Consider the following 26,309-nt stretch of genomic DNA (forward strand, 5'->3'; position numbering starts at 1 on the left):
AATTTCTATAAGTTAGGTAATTTATAATTAGGCAATTTAGGTGAGCTAGGAGTTGAGTATCACATCTGGAATGATGGAGTTGCAGGTGGATGGGTGAGGAATCGGGAACAGTTCTGGAATGATTGGGAAGAAGACATCTCTCTTCTTCCTTGGAAGAGCTGTGGTGGGAGAGTGAACAAAAGCAGTAGAAAGAACTTCTTTGCCTTTCTTGATGTGTGCTTGGCACTTGAGGCAAAGGAATAGAAGCCACTGATCTCCACTTTGCCTGCTGTCACTGTAAACATGGCAATATGGCTGGGTCAAAAGTGAAAAATAAATTATGGGTAATAGAGTGAGGCTGGTTTTCTTTTATGGCTTATTACAGGGGCTCAGTTTTCAAATAGAAATCCCAGAGGCATTTTAAGAGATGGCAACATCATTTGAATAATAACAAACCAGTAAATTGATAGTTTTGAGGCAGGTAAGATTTATTTCAGGCCGGGCGCAGTGGCTCACGCCTGTAATCCCAGCACTTTGGGAGGCCAAGGCGGGCGGATCATCTGAGGTTGGGAGTTCGAGACCAGCCTGACCAACATGGAGAAACCCCGTCTCTACTAAAAAAAATACAAAATTAGCCGGGTGTGGTGGCGCATGCCTGTAATCCTAGCTACTCAGGAAGGCTGAGGCAGGAGACTCGCTTGAACCTGGGAGGCGGAGGTCGTGGTGAGCCCAGATCATGCCACTGCACTCCAGCCTGGGCAACAAGAGTGAAACTTCGTCTCAAAAAAAAAAAAAAAAAAAAAGATTTATTTCAATGAGCTAGCTAAAAATTAGCTCCATTGCCACGTGTTGTTCAGTTTAGGACAAGAATCAACTGGCTCTTTTGTGCTTGGATCAAACAAGTGGATTAAATCCCACAATGAGTATTATGAAGAGTTTCCTACCTGTAAGAAAATTTTCCCTGATCTATATAATATCTGCTTCTGATTGAGTCAAAAAGAAGAAAGGCTTTTTAGATGTAAGAGATAGGTATCCTGCCACTGTTGCAGGATCCTGTGTCATGTATTTAGACCTTTATCTAAAGACGGATGTAAATATCCGGGGAATGTTCATAGGAAAGCCCTGAAAATTCTTGAGCCATATAATATGATCACAGAATATAAGATGCAGATTGCAAATGTAAATTATTAAGCCATGTAAAACAATAATAGAATGTAAGATGCAGTTGCAAATATCTCCGGAAGGCACCTTGCAGAAGAATCTATGTGTGGCCTCTCCTCACGATCTAGAATTTGGGCAAGAGAGATGAAGCCAGTGAAGAAGGCAGTGTGTCTTCATGATCCAGTTTTGAGGCAAGACTCAGATGGCACAGGTAGCACACACCTACTGTGTCACAGGCTCTTCACCCTCAGGGCACATTGGAATCTCCGGGGGTTACCTCTAAAAGATACTAATTCCTCAGCTGATTCTAATGGGCAGACAGCTGAGAAGCACTGTACAGTCTATTGTTTGGCTGGGAGTGTCTGACAGTTTCGTGTGCTTTTTTTTTTTTTTTTTTTTTTTTTTTTTCATTTGAGAGAGTCTCACTCCTGCCACCCAGGCTGGAGTGCAGTAGTACGCTTATAGCTCACTGCAGCCTTGACCTCTTGGGCTCAAGCGATCCTCCCACCTCAGACTCCTCAGTATCTGGGACCACAGGTGTAAACCGTCATGTCTGGCTATTTTTTTATTTTTATTTTTTGTTGTGACAGACCATTTTATAATGACATAAAGTCTGTGAATATTAATCATGTAACGGATAGCGCTCAGCGGTCTTCCTCTTAGAGCTGAGGACAGGTCAGTGAGGGCACTAGGCTACAGGAAGAGGCATTTCCTATAGATGACGGCTGTAAAATTTTAAGCTGAGTTCCTCCAGGAAGTCATAGAGTAATCAGTGGTTTTTTTCAACCCACCAGAGTCCTAATTTGTGATCTCTAAGGGACAGCATAAATAAAGGCATGAGAGGCCAAGGAGGTGCATTGACACTCATTCTATGGCTCATTTGAAACTAGATATTTCCTTTTGTGCTAATCTTTATGGGTCCCAGCTGCCTTTTATGAGGGCTGAAAATAGCACCAGGGCTTTGGCCTCAGGAGCTCTGTAAATGGGGAGATGTTTCTGTCCCCTGAGAAACTGAAGATTCTTTGTACTGGGATGTCTTTTTCCCGTGTGGCTTCCCCTGGCTTTGAAGCAGTTCTGCAGGTTTTGAGTGGGGATGAGAGGTGACCCTATCCCTGGATTCCAGAAATGCACTTAACTCAAGAGGGATTTCTTCTGTCAAGATATCCCTAGGGCCTTTAAGTGCTCCCCTCGCACCTGTGACAGGCTAGGCCTCAGAGTCAGTGTAAAGTGCACTTGGGAAATCCAACATTTGTCCCCTCATCTAGATTTTCTCAAAGTCCATTCTTAAAATTTCTGGGAGGCCTCTACAACTAAACAGCCCACAATCGTTAAATGTATATTACTTGTAGAAGGCACAGGTGTGGAATATAAGAACAGGGCAGTTTAAGAGCACCCCTCCTCTATGTGGTTTCAGTTTACGCAGGAAGATAAGGCCAGGCTCTGTTTGTTTTTGAACCTGAAACCGGACAGGGCAGTCAGTGGCAACAGCAGATGGGCTATGTGGACAGCTCAGGTATTGGAAGATCTCACTAAGGGCAGGTGGGGAGGGAGGCTTCCACCAAAGGGGAGATTTGACCTAACTCCCGAAAGGTGGGAGGCCTCAGACCAGAGGTCTGCCATGGCCTGCTCCCACCTCCCTTACAATCTGGTCCACTAGGTGCAGGTGGGGCCTAGGTATGTGTCAGTTAAAATCCTTACCCAGTGATTCTGATGTGCAGCCAGGTTGGGCACCTCTAATTGAGAAGGTTGGAAATACAGTCCAAGTGTGGACTGACCGCTTCGTTTTCTGATGGCCAGCACCAAAATAAGAATGGCAGAGAAGGCCAGTCGCGGTGGCTCATGCCTGTAATCCCAGCACTTTGGGAGGTCGAGGCGGGAGGATCACGAGGTCAGGAGATCGAGACCATCCTGGCTAACACGGTGAAACCCCGTCTCTACTAAATATACAAAAAATTAGCCGGGCGTGGTGGCGGGTGCCTGTAGTCCCAGCTACTCAGGAGGCTGAGGCAGGAGAATGGCGTGAACCCGGGAGGCGGAGCTTGCAGTGAGCGGAGATCGTGCCACTGCACTGCAGCCTGGGCGACAGAGCAAGACTCCATCTCAAGAAAAAAAAAAAAAAAAAAAAGAATGGGAGAGAAAGCAGGCCAGGTGGCCAGGTGTCGGTCAGGAGCGAGTCTCCTCGAGTGCCGGCTGCTGCTTTGTGGGATGGCGAACGCTGAGGAATGACTGAGGTGCAGTTGCACCCTTTGGCCGAACTCCCAATAATTGTTTAGCAGATGCTTTGTGTCCATTATCTCTAGTTTTTGCAACAGTCCTGTGAGCTAATTTACTATTTATATATTTTAAAGCTGAGGACTTTGGGGCCTATGAGTTTCAGTAGCTTGCTTAAAGCCACCTTGCCTTTAAGTGGTATACCTTGGTTTGGAATCCAAGTGTGTTAGATACAGACACATTTTTTCCCCATTGTATTCTGTTGTTTCCCATGGTCTCCATGAAAGAATTATCTAATGGTGGAGTGGGAAGTAGGAGGAGTCATGGGACCATATAGGGTAAGGTGGGGGCCCCTCTGTGACACCCTCATAAACCGGAGCTCTGTACAGTGATGTGGACAAAAGGGAAAGTTGGAGAGCTTTGTGGAGACACACAGCAGGGATTGGTTCTGGCTCATCTCTCTGAATTGCCTCTTTGAAATGGACCAGTGCACACCCTGAAGGGCTGTTAGGGTTAAGTGAAATGACGCTGGTGCTCAATAAACCAGTTATACTTGTTTTCATTGACCCCTCCTCTGCCTCACTCCAGCCTTCTCACTCCAGCTTTGCAGCTTATTTCCTGTTGTCTCTTGCAGCTGTCCTTTCATTTCCCTTCCCAACCCTTTTTTACATAGAACCTAGGCCACAGCAGTAGCCTTGTAGCTTTTTCTTGGTGTTTCCACTCTAAACTACACATGATTTTCCCTTAATTTTCAACTCGGCTCTGGTGTTTCAAAACCTTCAAGTTTCCAGTGCACACCCAATTAAGTCCAATCTATTCTGGGACAGCCATCAACACCCTCTGAGTGTGCTCCCAGCCTTTCACTCTCTCTAATCTTAACTTTCATTATTTGCCTCTGAAACCCACATTCCAGTCGGCAGGCTAGTCTGCTGGCCGGTTCCATTACGAATCCACACTGTGGATGCTCTTTCCTGGGTTTGGAATGCCTTCAAAAATCCATCTTTCAAAATCCTGCCTATCCTCCCCACTTCAGAGCCCCCAGAGGATTTTCTTGCTAACTTCTTGATGAGGTTCTGTTCTGCCTCTGATCTATCTTTTTGAAAACTTGATTCAGTAGAGTGTTGCCCTAAGGTCAGGGTCTTGCTGCCTTCATTTCTGTGTCTCTGGCACATCCTAGGTATTCAGAACTGTCTGTTGCAACACAATGACTGCCTCACAATCTCCCTCTGCCTTTCTAGGCTAACAAGGAAAGCCCCTGGAGCTCCTGTAATAAGAATGTGGTTGGAAGGTGCAAACTGTGGATGATCATCACCTCCATTTTCCTAGGTCTCATTATAGTGATCATCATAGGCTTATGTCTTGCTGCAGGTAAGAGGATTTAGATGTGAATAAATAACACATTTTAAGAACTTACTTAAGGCTTGTGACTTACACTGAAATGGAAGATGTACTCATAGCCATTTCATTATTTATAATGTGAATTTAAGACCGGCTTGGAATATATTGTATGGGTGGGAGATATGCCTGATTCTTGTGTTTTTGTTTTCTGTTGTTGTTGTATTTTGTTGTTTTATAAGCTCCAGAAGAAATATAGAAACCAGTGTTTTACTTTAAACTCTGCTCATTGGATCTTGAAGAGGTTTCTTAATGTTTCAACTTACTTAAACACTGATTTATATTTTATTTATATCCTGATACCTGTTGATTTGAATTCTTTTTCTTTTCATTTGTTTGCTAAAAATAATTATACTTCATCTGGTGTGTCTGATATATTACTATGATGATAAAATAATAAATAATGTATTTGAAAGAGTTTTAAAAAACTTTGAAGAACCATGTGTCCATAAGCTGTCATTATTTTAACTTATTGTATTTATTTATTTATTTTTTGAGAGAAAGTCTCACTCTGTCACCCAGGCTAGAGTGCAGTGGCACGACTTTGGCTCGCTGCAACCTCTGCCTCCCAAGTTCAAGGAATTCTCATGCCTCAGCCTCCGAAATAGCTGGAATTATAGGCATGTGCCACCATGCCCAGCTAATTTTTGTATTTTTAGTAGAGACGGGGTTTCGCCATGTTGTCCGGGTTGGTCTTGAACTCCTGACCTCAAGTGATCTGCCTGCCTTGGCCTCCCAAATTGCTGGGATTAGAGGCATGAGCCACCATGCTTGGCCCAATTTTAACTTGTTTTAGAAATGACTGTTTATTTTATTAGTGTTGTATGTGTGTATAAAACAAAAAATGTATAGAATGCTAACTATATATGACTATGTCTATTTCATATATTATTTCATGTTGTTGCTTATTTTGATTGAAAAATGATACATGTTCAGTTACCCATAAAACCCATCCGTAATATTAATATTTGGTCATATTTTCTTCTAGTCTTTTGTTTAGTTGCATTTCTAAAATAATTTGAGATTAGATTTCTTTATAGTCTTGTGGACTACCTTTCGGATTTTGATATTATGTTTAGATCATTTTGCCAAGTCATTAAAAATTATTTGTAAACATTATTATTTTTATGATTTGCATGATATAATCTTCCACATCATTTAAAGTTCTTTAGGTAGTTACCAATTTTTTAATGATTATTAGTATTCGTTAAAGTTTTTACATCCTCCAGTGGACAATCATTTCAATTCAAAATGGGAAAGAAGAAAATTGTTTTTATTTATATGTGGGGGTGATGGTAGAGAGTGGCTCGTCTGAGGCTGGGATACTCCTGAGCATGATCCAGCCTTCATGCGGCATGGGTTGAGTCCAGCTCCCAGTTACAAACCCAGTCATAGAATGAGAAGAAGAAGGGGTAACTCCCCAGTCTCTCCAGAGGGAGTTCTCAGGAATTTTCCTCAGAAACTACATTTTCCATTTACCGCTTGTTTCCCCTTCTCCCAACCCCTTAATTTCCTGTCTTAGAGTTTTGTAATTCCTGAAGGAATAGGAAAACTTTGATGACATCAGCCAACCTCCAGCACATAAGTTTCCTGGCCAGGCACCATATCTACTTATTTACTTAGGGCATTGTTCAGGTGTGTTGGATGACTGTTTGAGGATATAAGCTGGTGTTAAGGTAGGAAAAAGCTAATGAAGTGTGCTGCACCTCCTCCGTCATGCTGAGGACAATAGTTTTGGTGTGAGCATTGCCATACTTCCTATTCATATCAATTCCAACACAAGGATGTTGAAAATGAGGTTGAGTAGCACAATCTTGTCCTGACATAGCTAGTTGGTGCTATCCTAGAAGTTGATATTTGGATCCTGTTGGCATCTGGGGCCTATCATAAAGGATGATTCAAGAGATCTAGATGGTTTAATATTCAGGATTCTAAAGCGCAAGACCCAGGATCTGTCTTCCATTCTCAAAAAGTCATCTAACCTCTTCGCCTCACAAAGAGCAGTCTGCAAGAGGAAGGTATTTCACTTCCTTCCACAGTTTTTCTGGAGATGTAAAAGGTTATGGGATAATATTCAGGGAAGAATTTTTTTAACACTTGTAGTGCAAACTTTATTTTTAATTTAACTGTAAATTTGTGTTCAAACATGTCAATGCTGTAAGAGAGATTTTTTCAAACTACTTTTTAAATCAAGGAAGTACTCGTATTTTACTTGGCATCTCAGCTCTTAGGTATTTGATCCTGTGGGGAGAGTCATGTTAGACGTGGGGGTGGGGGAGATACAGTAGGTTAAAAGGGGTGGGGCAGGGGCTCCCTTCTGTGACAGTCCCAGCCTCACCTAGAGCAGTTCCGTAGGCAATTTTGGGGATGATCTTCAATAATCAGCCACTTCCTAATTGCCAAGCCCATTAATATGAATCAGATATTTGTGGAACTTTCAAGTACTGCATGGGAAATGTTGTCTGGGGATAAAAACACTGTTGGGAGAGTCAAGGGCTTTGCCTGTGGCTGTCTGGATTTACTGGGTGACTAAGGTTCCTCAGGAACTATATTTGCCATTCATTGCCTGCTTACCCTTCTCTAGACCCCTTAATCTCCTGTCTCAAGGCTCTATAGTCTTCAGACTGAAGCTTGGAGGCGGAAGTGTTAACTTTTGTTCTTCAGTAGGCAGGTCTTTGCAAAACTACCCAGAAAGGCTGAGGAAGCTGAGAGGCTAAAGAAAAACTGACAAATCCAGTTACTCAGAAAGAAACATTTAACAGAGTTTTAGGAACAGAAGCCATGCGTTGGGCAGCAGCGAGAGGAGATGGTGCATTCCTGCACCATTACCCCAAAGGCCCAGGGCTTAAATACCACAGAAAAAGGGTATGCGTTCTTCAGAAGGGATGTGTTTTATAATTGCATAAGGGCAGGATTTATGGCATGTAGATAACATTAAAGTTGTTTAGACCTGAGGGTGAGATTTATGGTAAGTATGTGCTCTTATACATGCAACAGTAGATGAAATAGAAATCTTAGAGGCATTTCCAGAGCTGGGATTAATCAGAAGTTGATACAGTGAAATAATAACTAAGACGGAATTTCTTTAGCCTTCAAAACTGTGCAGTTGGGGTGGACATAAAATGGGACAGTGAAAGCATCTCAGAACAGAAAGTTGGGGAGGGGACAGCTGGGTACCCAGGGCAGGGTGTCCAGTGGGGAGTTATATTTTTTCACTCGAATTAACAATTGTCAGCATGTGATGATAATAAAAGCAGACCAACTTGTAGTAGGTTTTATTATTGCTGCTCATTCTCTACAGACTGTGCAGCCTTCATTGCCTGTACATGGGTTGGGCTTGCCCACTACTCTTCCCTTGTATGCCATTGAAGAATGACAAATTCAGGATCATGGCTTAGCTTAAAGCACTGAGTAGGGGCTTTGTATGCGCTAGGGAAAAGAGGCTACCTGTCCACCAGACTCACAATCGACATGGAAATTTTTTTAATGTCCATTTTTATGAGTGGAACCCAGGGAATTCTGTTATTTGAGACTCTTTAGGGAAAAGGTATTAATGGATTCTTTCCTTCCTCATAAGGAATTATAAATTTCTTGATTTGAAAGGTACAGAAACAAAAGCCTTCATCTTTTTCTCAAAGTCATTTTCTTTCTGGATAATTTGGAGGATCAGTTGAGTGTTCTCAAGGGTTCTCCTTTCTTCAATAATTCACCCTAGTCATGGAGAGGTGAGACCCTGAATAACACTTTACTAATGAAGTTTTGGTTGGGGCAAAATATTTTAAATATTTCAAAAACAAAACTGTGACAAGTAGGTGGATGCTTAGAAACATGATTTAAATTGATAACATCCTGGAGACCCTCATGTGATATCCCCCAACATTATACCCCAGATTCTTGCCTGACCCTAATCTCTTAATTTATACACCTTTTATGAGTAGGAATGCTGTGGTACTGAGATATAAGCAACGACTTCCTAAGTGACGTTGTGTTGAGTGGATTTGTTTGCCTTTCAGTTGTGAATAAGAGCTACGTTTTATGATGTCATGTGGTTCTGGCAGACTGACAGTTTTCACAGGGTAATGCTCCCTGGTGTAGAGTGACTCATGGGAAAATCCTAGGCAGACAGCATTAACAAGCTATAAGCTGCCAAGGTCCTTTGGGGCAGGAACATGAGAGCAGTGCTAGACCCAGTACCTTGAAATTTCTTTCCATTTTCACCTGTTTCTTTTCTTCAAATCGCTGATGTTTCTCTACCAAGATGGACACCCTTACCTGTGGTCTCCATATAATATCTTTCAGCTTCCTCTGACCCAGAGATCTTCAGATATCTCCTCCTCTCTCTAAGCATCCTCAGGTTCTTCTTAATTTATGCCTAGTGTTCCATTATTGGAATGCTAATCATGTAGAAGTTATTTATATCTTACTGCTCAAGGTCATCACCAAAGTCTGATTGCAAAAATTCGAAAAGTTCAACCTCAGGTATAAATGGGTTAACTCTTCAAATGCACTAGCATCCTCTCTCCTTCAAAGCAATCTTCCATCAGGATTCTTGCTACTTCATTTAGATATATGTTTTTCTCTCCCTTCTTTCACTGGCACACTTCCAGAAAGAAAGGTCTGCATTTGAATCTTGCCTCCTGCAGACTCCCAAACCTCTTGTATCTATTGGTTCCCAATTTTTCTTCCCAAGATTACTAGCAATTGTCTGATCATGGAAGCCAACATTTCTCTGTCCCCTGCCTTATTGTCAGCTTTTAGCTCTGCCAACTTCATTATACTCTTCTGAGTCTATAGAACTCCTGGACTTTAGGTTGATTTTGCTATTTTTGCTCTTGGCCTCTGCATTGTGGGTTCATGAGGCTTCTCTTCAGCTTCGTGACTTTTCACATTCTTCATTCTTTTTCTTGGAGAGCTCATTCACTCCCAGGACAGCAGCCATGCCTCCAAGAAGGTGACTCCTAGATCTACATCTGTACAATTTTCCTGAGTTTTGGAAGTACTCTTGGCTAGAGATATTTATCTAAAAATAACTGTCATCATCTCAATTATTATACATGTGAAACTACCATTTGTTTGTATGCTATTTTAGTTTGCTTGGGCTACTATAACAGAATATCATAAACTAGGTAGCTTATACATAGCAGAAATTTATTGCTCACAGTTCTGGAGGCTGGGAACTCCAAGATCAAAGTGTCAGCACACATTTGCTGTCTGGTGAGGGCACGCTTTTTATTTCATAGATCATGCCTTCTAGCTATATCTTCTATGGTATAAGGGGAAAGGCAGCTTTCTGGGCCTCTTTTATAAGGGCACTAATACCACTCATAAGTGCTTTCCCCTCATGATCTAATCACCTCCCAAAAGCCCCACCCTCTAAGACCATCTGATATTGTTTGGATTTGTGTCCCTGCCCAAATCTCATGTTGAATGGTAAGAGGGGCCTGGTGGGAGGTGATTGGATCATGGGGGTAGATTTCCCCTTTGCTATTCTCATGATAGTGTGTGAATTCTCATGAGATCTGATGGTTTAAAAGTGTGTGGCTCTTTGTTGTTTGCTCTTTCTCTCTCTGTCCTGCTCCCCCATGGTAAGACATGCTTGTTTCCCCTGAGCCTTCTGCTATAATTGTAAGTTTCCTGAGGTCTCCCATCCTTGCTTCCTGTTAAGCCCGCAGAACTGTAAGACAATTAAACCTCTTCTTCATAAATTACCCAGTCTCAGGTAGTTCTTTATAGCAGTGTAAGAATGGACTAATACACGCTCACATTGGTGGTTAGATTTCAACATATGCATTTTTCGGGGAGACACAAACATTCAGACCATAACATATCCTTCATCCCAATTTGTTCATCTTTTCCCCGTTCACTCACCCTTTATATAAGATCAAGTTTATTTTAGTTCTGCTACTATCCAATTGTGTAACTTTAGGCAAACTTGTCAACCCTCTGGGCCTGTTTTCCCATTTACAAAATGTAAAGGATTTCGGAATCTGAGTCTATAAATATACCTTGACCCTAATACATGCTAATTCATTGACCTGAACAAATTATGCATTTTCTCTAAGCCTCAATGTCTTCATTTAAAAATGGAAACAACAATATTTAACTCATTGGGTTAATGTGAGGATTATGTGAGGACAATATATTCATAAGGTGCATAGCAGAATGTTTGTGCATCATACTTAATACAGTAGCTATTATTCTTCCTGTTCCTGGGCTTGATATCTTGGAAACCTTTTTGATTTCTTCTTTCTCATATCTAGATAATGGCCAGATCTTACCAGTTATTCCTTGGTAGTGTCTTGATAGCAACTTTCCCACTTACTACAAGGCACCATGCAGGATACTTTGTGCATGTTGGTTTTCATCTTTACTATCACCTACATTGTAGGTGTTGATATTTCTGTTGGAGAAGTAGCTTCAGAGATTTAAGTGACTTGCTCAAGGTCACCTGGCTAACAAATAGCCAGCAGGAGTTCAGACTGAGTCTGGCTGCCTTTAAAGCCAGCTCTGTTTCTACTATCCTGGGCTTTCTCATTAATTTTTTCTTTTTGTTCCTTCTGCTGTCAGTCACATCAGTCTGTTCCAAACTTGTGCCTGTTGGCCTCTCTGCCTCATCTCTCCTCGTTTCATTTATCCTATCCATGACCACCCGATTAACCTCCATTAAACACCAGCCTCTACTTTCTTCGTGGGCGATGTTTAACAACACTCCATTACCCCTTGAAGGTATCTGGCGTTTAAGGGCTCTCTCTCTAGCTTAATTTCTTATATTCTAGCCAAAGAACTGTTTTCATGTTCCTTCAACATACAACACATGTTTTTGTGATTTTTAAAAATATGTTTTTTCTACACGAGTAAGTATAGCCCAGATTATCTCATTAGTGACATAAAAACTCTCCTGACTGAGTAAGCCTGTCGTTGTTACTATTGTTATTATTTTGACACACACAACTATTTAGATAGGTCTTGGTACAGATTCATGATTTGAATGATACACATTAAATATGTGTCAGAGCTATTATGGGAGGCCTGTTTTCACACTTGGCATCTCTTCTCAGTGTCCTTGAGTTTAGCAGTTATTTGAACCTTGTATCTATCCTCTTGGCATCCCCTATTGTTTTCTGAGGCATTGATATCTATTATGGAAATCTACATGGTGGGTATAGAGCTCAAAGATACCCATTGAAATATTATTTATAGAAGTAGAAAGCTAAAAATGATAAATGTCATATTTAAGAAAATAGGTGAGCCTATTATGAACATTATGAAGCCATTGAAATAATCTTTGCAAGGAATTTTAAGCACATGGGAAATGGCTTTTGATATGTTTACAACAGAACAATCAGGATAAGTAAGCAATAATGGCAGCAAACAACAAAAAGCAGGATATAAATTACCTATTTGTTAGGACCTTAAATATATAATATCAAGTATAGGAGGAAAAAACCCTCTTGATTGCAAGATTATTCGTATTTTTTTCTTTGCTTTGTTACAATTTCCTGCACTTTGCAAAATTTTTTGCTATGAAGGCGTAACTTTTTTTTAAAATCATACAACATAATGTCATGACTTATAACAAGTAAGGACGCAGGGATAATTCCCTATGTTTGGGGGTCCCCAAGATTACTCCTAGATTCAACAATTTGCTAGGAGGATACACAGGACTCAGCATGCAGTCCTACTGATCACTATGATCTATTACAGCAAAAGGATACATTACATCGAATGATTAATTACAGCAAAATCCAGAGAAAACCAGGAGCAAGCTTTCAAGTGTCCTCTCTCAGTGGAGTTGCACCAGACTTGTTTAATTCCTCCAGCGATAGGCTGTGACAACACATGTGAGATCTCATCTACTAGGGAAGCTTATTGGAGATTCAGTACCCGGGGTTTTCACTGAGGCTCGGTCATGTACGTAGCCTCTGCCTACTATGCACTAAAAATCCAGACTCCCAGAAGGAAAGGAGATGTTAGCCACATTGTACAAACAGTTGAGGCACAGTGAGCCCCTCTCATCAGGGGAAAATCCAGGTTCTCAGACACCAGCCAGGACCAATTTCGAGGAGGCCTTTCTTATGCTAGCAATCTCAGGCCTGCTATATTAACTCTTTTCTGCACATTCCTTGCTCCTAATGCCTCGTATTTCCAGATGTCGTCACAGAATAAGTAACAGGAATACCAGGAATCTTCCTCCTTTTTACCTGTCCTTCCATCTCAAACACTGAATTTATTCCACTATGGTCTTAAAGTCTATGGCAATATAAGCACCTGGTTCCTCCCACCTACGCCTTTCTCAGGGCCAGAGAGGTAGTCTCCTGTGTGGGACCAGCTGGTGAGGCTGGCGTGGAGCCAGGGAAGCATAATTAGCACAGTAGTGCTAGCTTCTGGCGCCTGGCTCCTCACTTTGTGTGATTTTCCTTTAGTTCCAACTACTTAAAAATCAATTAGATGGCAGTCATTAAACACAAGCAGCAATACATAACTAATTGTCCCAGGAATGTAATTCCTGCACACCCTGGGGCTCTGAGTATAGTTTAGCTTCCCTTCTGCAAGCGGAGCATGTCAACATACCTGTCCTGTGAGACATAGTCTAGAGTGATGACTTCATGCTCATCCTCTGTCTTCCTGGGGAGACTTCAAGACATGGACTCGCATGCTCATTTTCTAGTCACCTCTGTTGTTTGAGTCGATGATGTCACTTCTTCATGGTGGTCTTTGCCAGCACAGAATTGGGAGGTGAGTCAATGCAGTTACTTGCTCCCACTTCCTGTCCTTCATCACTCATTGTTTTAGGCAAACTCGTCAACCCTCTGGGTCTGTTTTCCCATTTATAAAATGTAAATGATTTCGGAATCTGAGTCTATAAATATACCTTGACCCTAATACATGCTAATTCATTGACCTAAACAATTCCTGCACACCCTGGGGCTCTGAGTGTAGTTTAGCCACCCCCACCGTCTCCCAGTACCTGCCTTGACACCTGTGTACCTAGCTAAGCTGCAGGTTTAGTCTAATAAGGAAGTTCGTATTCTTCCTACTCCCTTGGGCCCTTTCCCCAGTCTGTATTCAGTGGAATCTGAGACCCCTTTGCCATAAAACAAACTTTTTATTTTGATGGAGGCAAACCCCTGTATTTTACTCAATTTTGCTGAGTGGAGAAAGCATTTCTGCTTACACTTGCTTGCTGTGTTCAGCCTTTACCCTTGATGCTCATAGTTATGTTTAAGTATGGCAGTCAATGGAATAAATAAGTTTATTATTATATGCAGGTGTTTACTTTTGTTTTTCATTTCCACCTCCCCTACTTTCTTTAGTAACTTATGTTGATGAAGATGAAAATGAAATACTTGAATTATCATCAAACAAAACATTCTTCGTCATGCTGAAGATTCCAGAGGAGTGTGTTGCTGAAGAGGAATTGCCTCACCTGCTCACCGAAAGGGTAATTCCATCTTATATATTGCCTAAGGAGTTCTTGACATTAGAATATGAGTTTTGCTAGAATAATTGGCATGGAGCTATAGAGTAAGTAGCTTCAATTTTGGATTCTTTGTCTGGATTTTAGCAGAAAATGATGCTTATAAATATATTTTATGACCAAATACCACATGTTCTCACTTACAAGTGGGAGCTAAATGATGAGAACACATGGACACGAAGAGAGGAACAGACACTGGGGCCTACTTAAGGGCGGAGGGTGGGAAGAGGGAGAGGAGCAGGAAAAAAAATAACTATTGGGTACTAGGCTTAGTACCTGGGTGACAAAATAATCTGTACAACAAACCGCCATGACACGAGTTTACCTATATAAGAAACATGCACATGTATTCTCCTGAGCCTAAAATAAAACTTTGTTAAAAAAATAAGTAAATGTCTTTACTGTAGTGCAAAGCCAGAGGGAAGATTCCTGGCCTCCAGCTGCATAAATGCTGGAGGACACTGTTCTTTTTACTCCCTTAGGTCCTACATTTAATTCAACCTGTAGTATTTATTGAGGGTCTGTGATGTGCTAGACAGCATGCCAAGTGCCAGGGCCACATTGTCTGTGCCTTCAGTGGTCTCACAGTCCAAGTACAGGAAGTGACTAAAAAGATGGTTTTATAATAATGTGGTATGTTCTAGTGTGTTGTACAATGGCAAAGGAGGGGCATCTGAGCTACCTCAGATGAAGATGAAGGCATGAAAGGCCTGTTAAGTGAAGTGATGCTCAGGATGAGTTTTGAAATGAGGTAGGAATGTTCTAAATAAAAAAGCATGGGACATTAAAGGATCTGCAAAGTAGTGTACTGTGGCCTTCCCATGCTTTGTGGTGACAGCTTGTAGAGATGAGGCTAAAAAGGAAGGCAGAGGTCAGGTCATGAAGGCTTTCCCACTCTTCGATAAGGCACCAAAATATTTTAATCAGCAGATTGACACAGATTTTTCCTTTTAGCCTTTCTGTGTTTTGGTGGAGAAAGCCAGGAGGAAGAGATCAGTTAGAAGGTGTTACAATAGTCCAGGTGAGAAATGAGGGAGACTTGAACTAGGGCAGTGTCGGGAAAATAAGGAAGATTTGCGTGAGATTTAAGAGGTATTCTCACTCAACAAGAGTCCATGACAGATTGGGTGGTGCTGAGGAGAGCATGACTCCAAGCTCCGGTTGAGTGATTGGGCAGATGGATGGCGGTGTCAGTCATGGGATGAGAAACCCAGGAGAATGAACCCTCTGTGGAAGGTGGAAGCTCTGCATCCAGACTAGGATGGTTGGGTGGGGCATCCTGATCATCCTATCAAAGACAAGGTGGTTCACAGCCAGACCCAGAAATTTTGATAAGAAAATCTAGGCAAGAGCAGGCTGCCCTCCATTAGATTCTTCTCTGCCATTGCTAGGTTGAAAGGAGTGAGTGCTGTTTATCTAACTTCCATTCGATTTGATTCCTACAAAAGCTCCTGAAGAGGCGATTCCATCCAGGTCACATCAGAATCAGTTTCTGGGTACCCACGCATGAGATTTCATTGCTTCTTTTATCACAGGAGTTGGTATCCTGTGATGATTACTTCAGGTTTCTCTTTCTCCTTCTCTTCATTTGTATCTTTAAATTTTTTTTAGATTGTTTAAATTTATTTATTTATTTTTATTTTTTATTTCCATAGGTTTTGGGGGACCAGGTGGTATTCAGTTACGTGAATAAGTTCTTTAGTGGTGATTTCTGAGATTTTGGTGCAGCCATTACCCGAGCAGTGTACACTGTACCCAATTTGTAGTCTTTTATCCCTCACCCCCACCACCCTTTCCGTCAAGTCCTTGAAGTCTCTTCATTTATGTCTTATCTTCAGCTCCTTTTCTCCTTTCCTTCCACCTGCTTCCTGGGGCAAGTTGCTGAGTGAGATGCTTCGTGCTACTTTCCTCTTGGCTTCTTTTTTATGGAGAGGTTTTGCATTTGCTGAGCAGAAATAAGATGAGTCAGCATCCACATGTGTCACCTGTTGCATAGTAGGCTGTCTATTTCAAAGGTAAATGAATGTTCATTTTTCATTTTACAACCATATGTCTTGCACAGAGTCAGATATGAGGAAATTCTGCGGGTATTTTGAGCTCATCACTAGGTAGTGGCAAAGGAACAGGGACTGACATTGATGCCTGTGGTGGGTCCACAGATTTCTTTGAGCCAGTTTCTTCTCTGATAAATGGAAACCAGTGCGCTTTCTCTGTGTACCTCAGATGCAAATGAGATTACGTAAAAATAACTTGAAAAACATTTTAAAAGAATTATCTTATTTACAAATGATCAAAGTAAGGCATAGTGAGGTGACAGATTCCTGCCCTTCATTCATCAACCAAATATGCTCAGGAACAAAAATTAGCACCTAAAGGTATTGCTGTCTTCTTGTCAGGTCAATAACTCCTTTCTTCCATTAGGTCAAGTTTCAGAAGTTTCTGGATATAAAAGGTAAATGAAAGTGGGTATTTGTAGGGGAAAAACTATTTTTTTCTCTATACCCACATTCAGTGCAGAACACTTCTTTGGCCACGTGTGTGTGTGTGTGTGTGTGTGTGTGTGTGTTTTCCACACCAACCAATTATCTGCCACCAGCTGGGTGTCTTGCAATCCAGTTCAATTCTGACATGATCTGCCTGGAGTTAGTGCAGAACCCACAGTTTAAGGGTTCAGCCCCACAAAACTTTCCTCATTTAAGATGCCAGTTACGGGAGGCTGAGGCAGGAGAATGGTGTGAATCCGGGAGGCAGAGCTTGCAGTGAGCCGAGACCGTGCCACTGCACTCCAGCCTGGGCAACAGCGAGACTTCGTCTCAAAAAAAAAAAAAAAAAAAAAAAGATGCCAGTTACAAGTCTAAGTTGTCACTTGTGCTTCTGACCAACCAGCTGCAAATCGGAGGTTTCCAAAACCCCCACCTTGGGTTTGGTCATTTGCTAGAATGGCTCACAGAGCTCAGGGAAGCATCACATTTATGGGCACACTGTAGAGAATAGAGGATATCAAAAGCCAGATAAAAAGGTACATAGGGCGGACACGTGGGACAGAATGTGGGCATCCATATCCTTTCAGGTGTGCCACTCTCCCTTGTAAATGTGTTCAGCCACCTGGGAGCTCTCCAGACTCTGTCTTTTAGGGATTTTTATGGAGATTTCCTCACATAGGCATGGTGGATTATTAGCTTGCTCTCCAGCCTCTCTCCCCTCTGGTGGATGGGGGTGGAGGTGGGGCCAAAAGCTTCAGATTTCTTCTTCTTCTTTTTTCTCAAGACAGTTTTCACTATATTGCCTAGGTTGATATCAAGCTCCTGGCCTCAAGCGATTCTCCCTGCTCAGTCTCCCGAGTAGCTGGGACTACACGCGTGCACCATCCCACTCCACCACACTGGCTGAAAGTTCCAAGCTTCTAGCTGCGGCTTGGTCTTTCTGATGATCAGCCCCCATCCAGCAGCCCGCCAAGAGTTGCCTCATCAGAAATAAAGACACTCCTATAACCCAGGAAACTGCAAGAGATTTAGGAGCAGGTCTGTGTCAGGAGCTGGAGTAAAGACCAAATGTTAGAGTAAAAGATGTACCCGGTGCCCCTATCACTCAGGAAGTAACAAGGGTTTTAGGAATTCTGTGCCAGGAACTGGGGCAGAGACTAAACAGTATATATATTGTTATTATATCACAGTATTGGAACTTTATGCCCTTTCCCTTGACTTTTCTAAACACAGGCCCTGCCATGTGTCACTGCCACAGTGTTTTCCTCTCAGGGTTGGGGCCATTACTCTGCTTAAGCCAGCCTGCTAATTACGTGTGAACTACCACACCCTGTGCATGGGTTAGGAGTTAATGATGGCACCTGCCTTATTCTGGAAGCTGGTCTCTAATTAGCCACTGCATCAGACTCAGCTAATCAATTCGCTGAGCTCCTTGCTCAGTTTGCACCAAGCCTCATAGACATTGTGTGGGAGACACAAGACTAAGGGTTGAGGAACCACCCTATTTCACTTCTTTGGGCCCAAAGTGGACAGTGTGACTAACAGCTCCCCAAATGTAAATATGTCCTAAGTACAGCAGAGGAGCATGATCAAAAAGAATCTTCGAGTGAACACTAAAAATGATCTAGTCGACCACTCCATATGTTACCTTAAAATTTTAACTTAAAAATTTGCTGAAAGCCTGTTATGTGCAAAACACTGTGCTGGGCCCTAAAGATTAATAAAGGAAAGAAGGGAAGGAGGAAGCAGAGAAGACTGGAAGGAAGGATAAATATCACCCTTGCCATAGGAAGCTCAATCCAAAAGGAAGAGAAAGACATGAGTGCTTGACATTAGTGCTTGAAAAGATTCTCCTCTGCAGCATCCTCATCCTCCTCCCCATCACAGCATCTCCGTGAAAGCTGCTTTCCTAGTTCCCGAGTTTTCTAAATGACTGTCAGCCTATCGGCAACATCCTGTGCATTGGGGCTTAAGAGCTGTACAATGACTCAGTCATTTTCTCCGAAAGTTTTTGTCACTTTAAGCTTCTTTCCTCCTTGATATTCAGGAGACACTTTCCTTCACTGTATATATATCAATTTCTTCTTCACTGGGTAGTGTGGTCAGATGGGAAGAAGCTGGTTTTTAGTGTTCATAACACGTAGGATTGAATTTTGGCTTCTCCTTTTACTAGCACAGTGACCTGGGACAGGTTTTCTTCATCTCATGGAATGGAGTGCTGTTTAATTTTCCAGTAAAAAGGGGAGATATATTAATGCCTGTTTTGCCAGGTTTTTATAAAGATCACAACAGTAGTGACAAGATTAGAAGAGCAGAAATAGCAGGCACTCTTATCTTTTGTTCTCTCTTTGAGATATGGGTTGTACATGTTGAGTTAAATGGGAGTGTATTGTGGAAGTGCAGCGTCCTTGACATTCCATTTGGAGTTGAGGGGAAACAGGGTAAGCTCCCCATAGGGCACTGCTGTTTTTTGTATGTTCGACTGCTTGTTATTGAATAAAGTAATAGGTCATTAAGCCATAATGGCTGTAGCTGGGGATGGCACATGTTCCTAGTACTACTAGTTTAGGATTCAGATCTCTGAAACACAACTACTCAATGCCTGGGAAAAGATACTTGTAACATAATATCAACAACTAGTATCCAGAATATAAAACTAACCACTTCAGATAGATAAGAAAAAGACAGATAAGCCAAGAGAAGGAAAGGAAATGAGTGAGAAATTCAGAGATGAAAAGTCCCAAAGAGTTAATAAACATGAAAAGATGTTCAACCTCACTAGTAAGCGAGGCAGTACAAATTAAAACAACGTGAAGCACTATTTTATACTCCTCGGAGTGGTAAAAATTTAAGTTTGGTAACACTAAGTGCTGGTAAGGATGTGGGAAATGGATATGTATACATTGCTGGGAGGGGTGGGAAAGGGAGAACAATTTTGTGAAGTTGGAGATGCACCTACCCTTAAACCCAACAATTCCTTTTCTTGGCATATGCCCATTGGAAACTCCCGCATGTCCAAGAAGAGATGCATGGAGACATTAAGGATGATTGCTTCAGCATAAGTTGTGATGGGGAAAATTGAGAATAGTGCATGTGATCATCAGCAGAGGAATGGATAGGCTGGTATACTCATTTAAAGGAATCAGTGCAGGAGTTAGGTGAATGCCTTTCATTGAGATTTACTTTATGGATAAATCTTAAATGTAATTTTGAGTGAAAAAAGGCAAGTTTTAGAAGATTATGTAGAATATGGTGCCTTTTATTTGAATAAAAACACAAATTATATTTTGTTATGATTACATAAATAAGTAGTAATTTGTAAAAATATGCAAGGAAAGGATGCATGCCAGCTTCAGAACGATGGTTAGTACTAAGGAAGAGAGAGAGGAGGAACTGAATAGTATGTAGGAGTCACTTTAGCTTTATTTTGTTTCTTAAATTAAAGGGCCGAACCCAATATAGCAAATATGAAGACATGAAAGCTAGGTAGTGGAAACACAGGTGTCATTATTTTTTATGATGCTTGCAATATTTCATGCATAAAATAAAGCCTCCATATTTTTGCAGTTCCCCTCTTTGTCTCTTTGTCCAGGGGATGTGCTAGACCCATGGCTTAGCATGGCTGTTTGTCTTTACACTGAAGCTCTGGAGAAGGGAGAAAGAAGCCCTGGGCTAAGCAATGTCCCAGGTGCTAAGTGGTCTGTGCTGCTGCTGTCCAGCAGCCATTTTGGGGTCTTCTCTTCTCTCCTTCCTATGGTCTGTGAGACCTGTGTGGGCTCCAGCTGCTGATATTCTCACCACTAAGGCCACAGGGTACCAGTGCAACTTCTGAGAGAAACTGAGTCATTTGGTCCTTATAAATGGAGTTCTTTTGAAGTAGCATTAACTTGAGTTTTGATTTATGGTGGGCTCAATTCTTGATCCAGAGCTTCCAGATAACGTTGATTCCAGGCTGGAGTGGAATCTCCTCTGCCTTAGAAGCAGTTTTGCTTTGTCAGGTGATGTGTAATATGATCTGTCGGTAATGTGTGTGGTTTAATTTGCTTCTGTTTGTTTTAGCTCACAGATGTGTACAGTACATCGCCCTCTCTGAGTCGTTATTTTACTTCAGTTGAAATAGTGGACTTCAGGTAAGAGTGTGGAACATTACATTTTGCTCTCTTTCTCTGGAAAGAGATCCCCCCACCCCACCCTTCGTCATTTACCTAGCAGGGATTCCCAGAGCCTCAGAGCATGAAGGGAACCTGTAATAGAATCACAGAATGTCAGTGCTGGGAAGGTCTTTTACGCCAACAGGCTCAACTCCCTTATTTTACAAAGGAGAAAAAGGAAGCCCAGATTAATGGTATAATTCAACCAGGGTCATACAGAAGAGGGGAAAAGCCAGTCCCAGGTAAACCATTTCTGTTTAACAATGAATGCTCAAATAAGCTAAGGGTAGAAGTAGAAATAGATCTCAGGTCGTGCTGTGATGCGAGTGATACGTGTATAGGCATTCGCTTTTGAGGAGCACAAGTAATACAGGAATACATTCTCCTTGTTTAGTATTAAAGATGTAAAGAGGGGCCGGGCGTGGTAGCTCACGCCTGTAATCCCAGCACTTTGCGAGGCCAAGGCGGGCAGATCACTTGAGGTCAGGAGTTCAAGACTAGCCTGGCCAACGTGGTGAAACCCTGTCTCAACTAAAAATACAAAAATTAGCCAGGTGTGTTGGTGGGTGCCTCTAATCCCAGCTACTCAGGAGGCTGAGGCAGGAGAATCTCTTGAATTCGGGAGGGGAGGTTGCAGTGAGCCGAGATTGCGCCACTGCACTCCAGCCTGAGTGACAGAGTGAGACTCTGTCAAAAAAATAAAAATAAATAAAAATAAAAAAAAGAAGACATAAAGAGGTATGCACAGGAAAAGTCTACCTTCTGCCTCCTTTCTTCTCCACTGCCGCCACCAATAACTAATGCCATTCCCTTCCATGGAGGTAATAGCTGTCAAGAGTTGAGTGTAATTACTTCTGTTCATGTATCTACCATAGGCACCACAAATACTACACACACATAGGATATACACACCCATATGTATTTTTTATTTTTTAAATTTCCTCCTCATCTTTAATGTTCTTGAGACGTAGGCATCAGGGTGTATGTGTGTAGAATCCATTTATTATCCTTTTACATCATTGGGACTATTGGAGATGACTTAAAATTTATATCAAAGCTTCATTATCCATTATGCCTGAGATGTCTCTGGAATATGACCATCAAAAGTTGTATTATATTGAGATTCCCCTTTCAAACTATAAGTTCTCCAAACCCTAATATTAGCAGACCTGGGAGGGGAGGCACATAAAGCAGGTGGTAGGTAGCACCATGGTGTGGGGCCAAACAGACCTGAAGTCTACAGATACATATGGTGCAGGCTGCCTTTGATCTCCTTCTTTAAAGACCCCCAATGGGCTGGGCGTGGTGGCTTACACCTGTAATCCCAGTACTTTGGGAGGCTGAGGTAGGCAGATCATGAGGTCAGGAGACTGAGACCATCCTGGCCAACATGGTGAAACCCCATGTCTACTAAAAATAGAAAAATTAGCTGGGCGTGGTGGTGCGTGCCTGTAAACCCAGCTACTTGGGAGGCTGAAGCAGGAGAATCGCTTGAACCAGGGAGTCGCAGGTTGCAGTGAGCTGAGATCGCACCATTGCACTCCAGCCTGTGACACAGAGAGACTCAAACAAGACAAAACAAAACAGACCCAGTGTACATGGTACTTACGGTGACATCTCTGCACTTTTTTTCAAGAAGTCCAGGCAGAGGTCCTAAAGTATTGAATTGAGGAAGAAAAGCCATTGCTTCCCAAAGGGTGCTGCTGCACATGGGTGGGAGGCGGCTAAATCCCTGGCACATGCATTTGTGTCTACAGGGGCATTGTGACCTCAGCCCTGGACTGGCCCAGCTAGAACCTGGAAAAATGCCCTTTGGTTTATTGGCTGCTAGACTCACTCCAGTGGTGGGCAGCTGGGCGAAAGGCCCTGAAAATTGCTCTTTTCTCAAAATTCAGCCTCATGTAAATTTACCCTGTGACCTGCCATGGGGGATTAGGATGGGCTGGCCAGGCCAGGCTAGGTGGCCTGATTTTCCCATTCAGCTTCTGACCTGGTCTTCTGAAAGTCAGACTCTGGCCCTCTTCATTAGCCAGCCCAAATCCTTGCCCCTGGGAATGCAGGGTGGCTGGCTGTGTAGGTGTTGATCATCATTAGCGATAATTAGAGGGCAGAGCTCAGGGAACAAGTTATGACACCTGCAAACTAGGTTAGCTGGATTGCAGTTTGAAAGTGCATTTTTTGGCCCTCCTTTAGTGGCATCCTTGAAACTATGAGTTTCTTCAGAGTCCTGGCTCTCCATTATTCATTTGATCTGCAGGATCTGGCACATCTCCCAGCCATAGTAGAGTTTATAAGCTCAATTGTCAGCCACCTTGTAAGATCGAAGAGTATCGGCCTATGTGACCTGTAGCCAGAAGAGGGAGCTCTTTGCCTATCCTTAGCAGGGGCAGTGGCCTGATTCACACTAATGGGACTGGTGCATCTGCAAAACTTCCCCAAGGTGATAGTCTCAGATGTGGCCTCCCGCTCATTATTTTATTGCTGGTTCTTAATCTGGCCCATCTTAAACAAAAGTAATAGGATAACTATGAATAAACTAAATGTTGAAGTAGCATTTAAAGAGTAGCATTAGACACTAATTAATGGAGGGTAGCCCTTGATTATTTTTATTTTGGAAATGGGAAAAAATGTTCTAGGAAGATGAAAATTCCCTTTCCTTAGGTCCCATTACTGAGAGTTACAGGGCTTGGTTATCTTGCCCTAGGGGCCTCTGGAAATGGGACAGAAAAGTTTCTCACTTTGGGGACAAACCAGGGAAGCCTGATTTGTTGCTGATACACAGGGTGGTCTCTGTCAACGTTCAGAAGTTCTGGACCCAGCCAATGGTAGGAAACTTTGGCTGTGCCTTAAACATTTTCATAGGTCAAATAAAGAATTGGTTAAACTAAATATCCCTGGCACACCTTTGTGGGGGCAATGCTGAGAACATGAAGAAGGAATGTGTGTGGAGAAAAGGGGAGGCTTCCCTGGCTTGCCTTAAGGGATGAAGGCTGGGGTTGGGACAGATGATGGGTCAGGCCTGGGATCTTCTCAGCATCTTGACTGGAGATGGGCACCTCTACCTCTACCTCTGATGGCCTCTCCCAGTGGATTCCTAGAGGATAGGTACTAGGTGGAAGGAGGAGGTTAGGATCACCTCAACTTTTTGTGATGAATCTATGGAAGAGGATTCTTATAGGACAGTATGTTCTTCCAGGACAGAACATTCTTTGCTATTTTGTACTGGAAGAACATGCAAAACTAAAAAAAAAAAAAAAAAAGTTATTGCTTAAATTCATTTCTTGAGTTGCAGTATGATGCTGTTTGTGTTTTAATGTCTTCCATTGCCTTTCAGTGGTGAAAATGCCACAGTAACATATGACCTGCAATTTGGGGTTCCATCAGATGATGAAAATTTTATGAAGTATATGATGAGTGAGGAGTTGGTGCTGGGCATTTTGCTACAGGATTTCCATGATCAGAATATACCTGGTTGTGAGAGTCTGGGGCTTGATCCAACATCCCTCTTGCTCTATGGTAAGTAGAGCAAGTAAAGAAGTCAGAGTTGTGACAATAAACAGGTGAACCAGATTGGGGTCAAATTGGCTTGGTTCGATTTGGCAACTGTGGTGACTTGGTACTGTGTCAGACTATTCATTTATTCGCTCATCCCCTCAGCAGATGGTGTTGCTGTGAGGTGATGTTCCCCTCTCTGTGGAGGCTACACAGTCCGTGCCCTCCATAATTAGACAGTGTAGTTGGGCAGCAATTATGGAAAAGATAATTCAACTATAAAGATGAACATTGCTACATGTTTCCTCATGCAGTTCACCCACATTCTAAGCCCTGTATCCTACTTTACAACATGATTAGCAACCTTTATGGAGATACTGTGGTTTCACAAGAGAAGTAAGAATTGAAGAATTGGAAATAAATGATACAGCTAAATTGCTGAAAGAGTATCTCAATATGGGGAACCTATTTCTTTTTCTGTTGAAGGCCACTGAGACCATTAAGAAATTAATAGAGGGGTATACAAAGACAAGTTTATTCCTTTCCTTAGAAAATTATGACAAATTTACTTGTCAACTTTTAAAATTAAGAACAGAACAAGGAAATAGATATGTTCTTTAATAAATGTAACAAACACCCCATTTATCAGAATCTGAGAACTTTTGACACTCAGAACAAAACCTGACAGAAAGGAAGGTCAGAAGGCCAAATGGCTTCAAGCCCTCAAAATATCCTTCCATTGCTTTGTAGTGAAGCTCTGGCCTTTGCTGCTGATCTCACTTTCTGGTACCTCGCTCGGAGGCTTGTTTGCTCTTATTTAGCCCCTAAGGCCAACAATCTTGACTATTTTATGTTCTCATCCACAGTCCATCAGAATCACTTTCTCCACATGAGTAGGTTCTCAGTAAATACTAGTTGAATGAATGAAAGGCAAATTAGAAGTAGTTGTGGTTGGCAGCAGGTGCATTAACGGTCTAGAATCAGAAGCATGGAACAGGGGGTTAAAAGCACAAGTGTTAGTGCATAGTACAAGACAAGGTGTTTATGATGATGATGACACTGTTTCTTGAGGATGAGAGGCAAGAGTAATGTTGGCCTAAGAAGGCAGAACGTTATGTAAAACAGTTCTTAAGAATGCCATTCAGAAGGCCAAATTTTAGCTCACTGGAAAAGTCTCATAAATGGAGATCTTCCTCACAGAGCATCCTGAATAAAGTGTGTCTGTGGGTCAGGCAGACACTATATGTGTGTGGAGTGAAGAGATTGTGCCCCAATTACAGGAATTTAAAAAAAAAAAAAAAAGCCAGGCGCGGTGGCTCACGCTTGTAATCCCAGCACTTTGGGAGGCCGAGGCAGTTGGATCACCTGAGGTCAGGAGTTTGAGACAAGCCTGGCCAACATGGTGAAACCCCATCTCTACTAAAAATACAAAAATTAGCCGGGCATGGTGGCAGGTGCTTATAATCCCAGCTACTCAGGAGACTGAGGCAGGAGAATCGCTTGAACCTGGGAGGCAGAGGTTGCGGTGAGCCGAGATCGCATCATTGCACTCCAGCCTGGGTGACAAGAGTGAAACTCCATTTCAAAAGAAAAAAAAAACCACAAACCTCCAGCCTCCTCCTGTGTAAAGAGGCCTGCGATGCCTGTGGGGGCTGCTGCTGTGGTGTGGTTGGTCTTGATTTTCTTAGGCCCCTTGCAAAAATTGTTACTGGCTCTTTCCAAATGGAGGCCAGGGAGATGGGCAGAGGTCTGAGGAAAGGTTTAAGAGGCTTCCAAGGCTGAGAGGTTCAAATAGTACAGGATAAAGGGCAGGCTGCTTGTGAGACCTGAGGAGGGCTCCCAGAAGACCCTGAGCTTGGCCAAAGAGACTCAGCTGTTTCCCCAGGGCTTGGTGCTCCAGCAGGTGCTGGGAAGGCAGCTGTGAGTGGAACAAAGTCTCTGCTCTTCTGGAAATTGCAT

The 26,309-nt window shown here is 42.4% G+C and overlaps 1 protein-coding gene, 1 long non-coding RNA gene and 1 other non-coding gene across 6 annotated transcripts in view; 2 read left to right on the forward strand and 1 right to left on the reverse strand.

Moving 5' to 3' along the window:
* The window catches only part of C3H3orf52 (chromosome 3 C3orf52 homolog), a 44,901-nt gene that overhangs the window by 2,462 nt on the left and 16,130 nt on the right, over window positions 1–26,309 (forward strand). For 3 of the 4 annotated variants that reach the window (XR_010155703.1, XR_010155704.1, XM_001154447.8), the window contains exons 2-5: window positions 4,590–4,719; window positions 14,061–14,188; window positions 20,767–20,837; window positions 24,193–24,374. Coding sequence is in view for 2 of the 4 variants with exons in the window: in XM_001154447.8 (XP_001154447.2) it covers window positions 4,590–4,719; window positions 14,061–14,188; window positions 20,767–20,837; window positions 24,193–24,374 (511 nt within the window). In the remaining 2 variants the exon portion in view is untranslated. The remainder of the gene's footprint in view (window positions 1–4,589; window positions 4,720–14,060; window positions 14,189–20,766; window positions 20,838–24,192; window positions 24,375–26,309) is intronic. The other variant, XM_063806981.1, reaches the window with a different exon arrangement.
* Window positions 21,764–22,555, reverse strand: LOC107970723 (uncharacterized). Its single transcript, XR_001713530.4, has 2 exons — window positions 22,468–22,555; window positions 21,764–21,944 (listed from the first exon to the last, which is right to left on the reverse strand). It is a non-coding gene; the product is annotated as an uncharacterized LOC107970723 (long non-coding RNA).
* MIR567 (microRNA mir-567) lies at window positions 24,026–24,127 on the forward strand. The gene is given in 1 exon segment (NR_035913.2): window positions 24,026–24,127. It is a non-coding gene; the product is annotated as a microRNA 567 (primary transcript).

Source organism: Pan troglodytes, chromosome 2, assembly GCF_028858775.2.
Source record: "Pan troglodytes isolate AG18354 chromosome 2, NHGRI_mPanTro3-v2.0_pri, whole genome shotgun sequence".
Lineage (NCBI taxonomy): Eukaryota > Metazoa > Chordata > Mammalia > Primates > Hominidae > Pan > Pan troglodytes.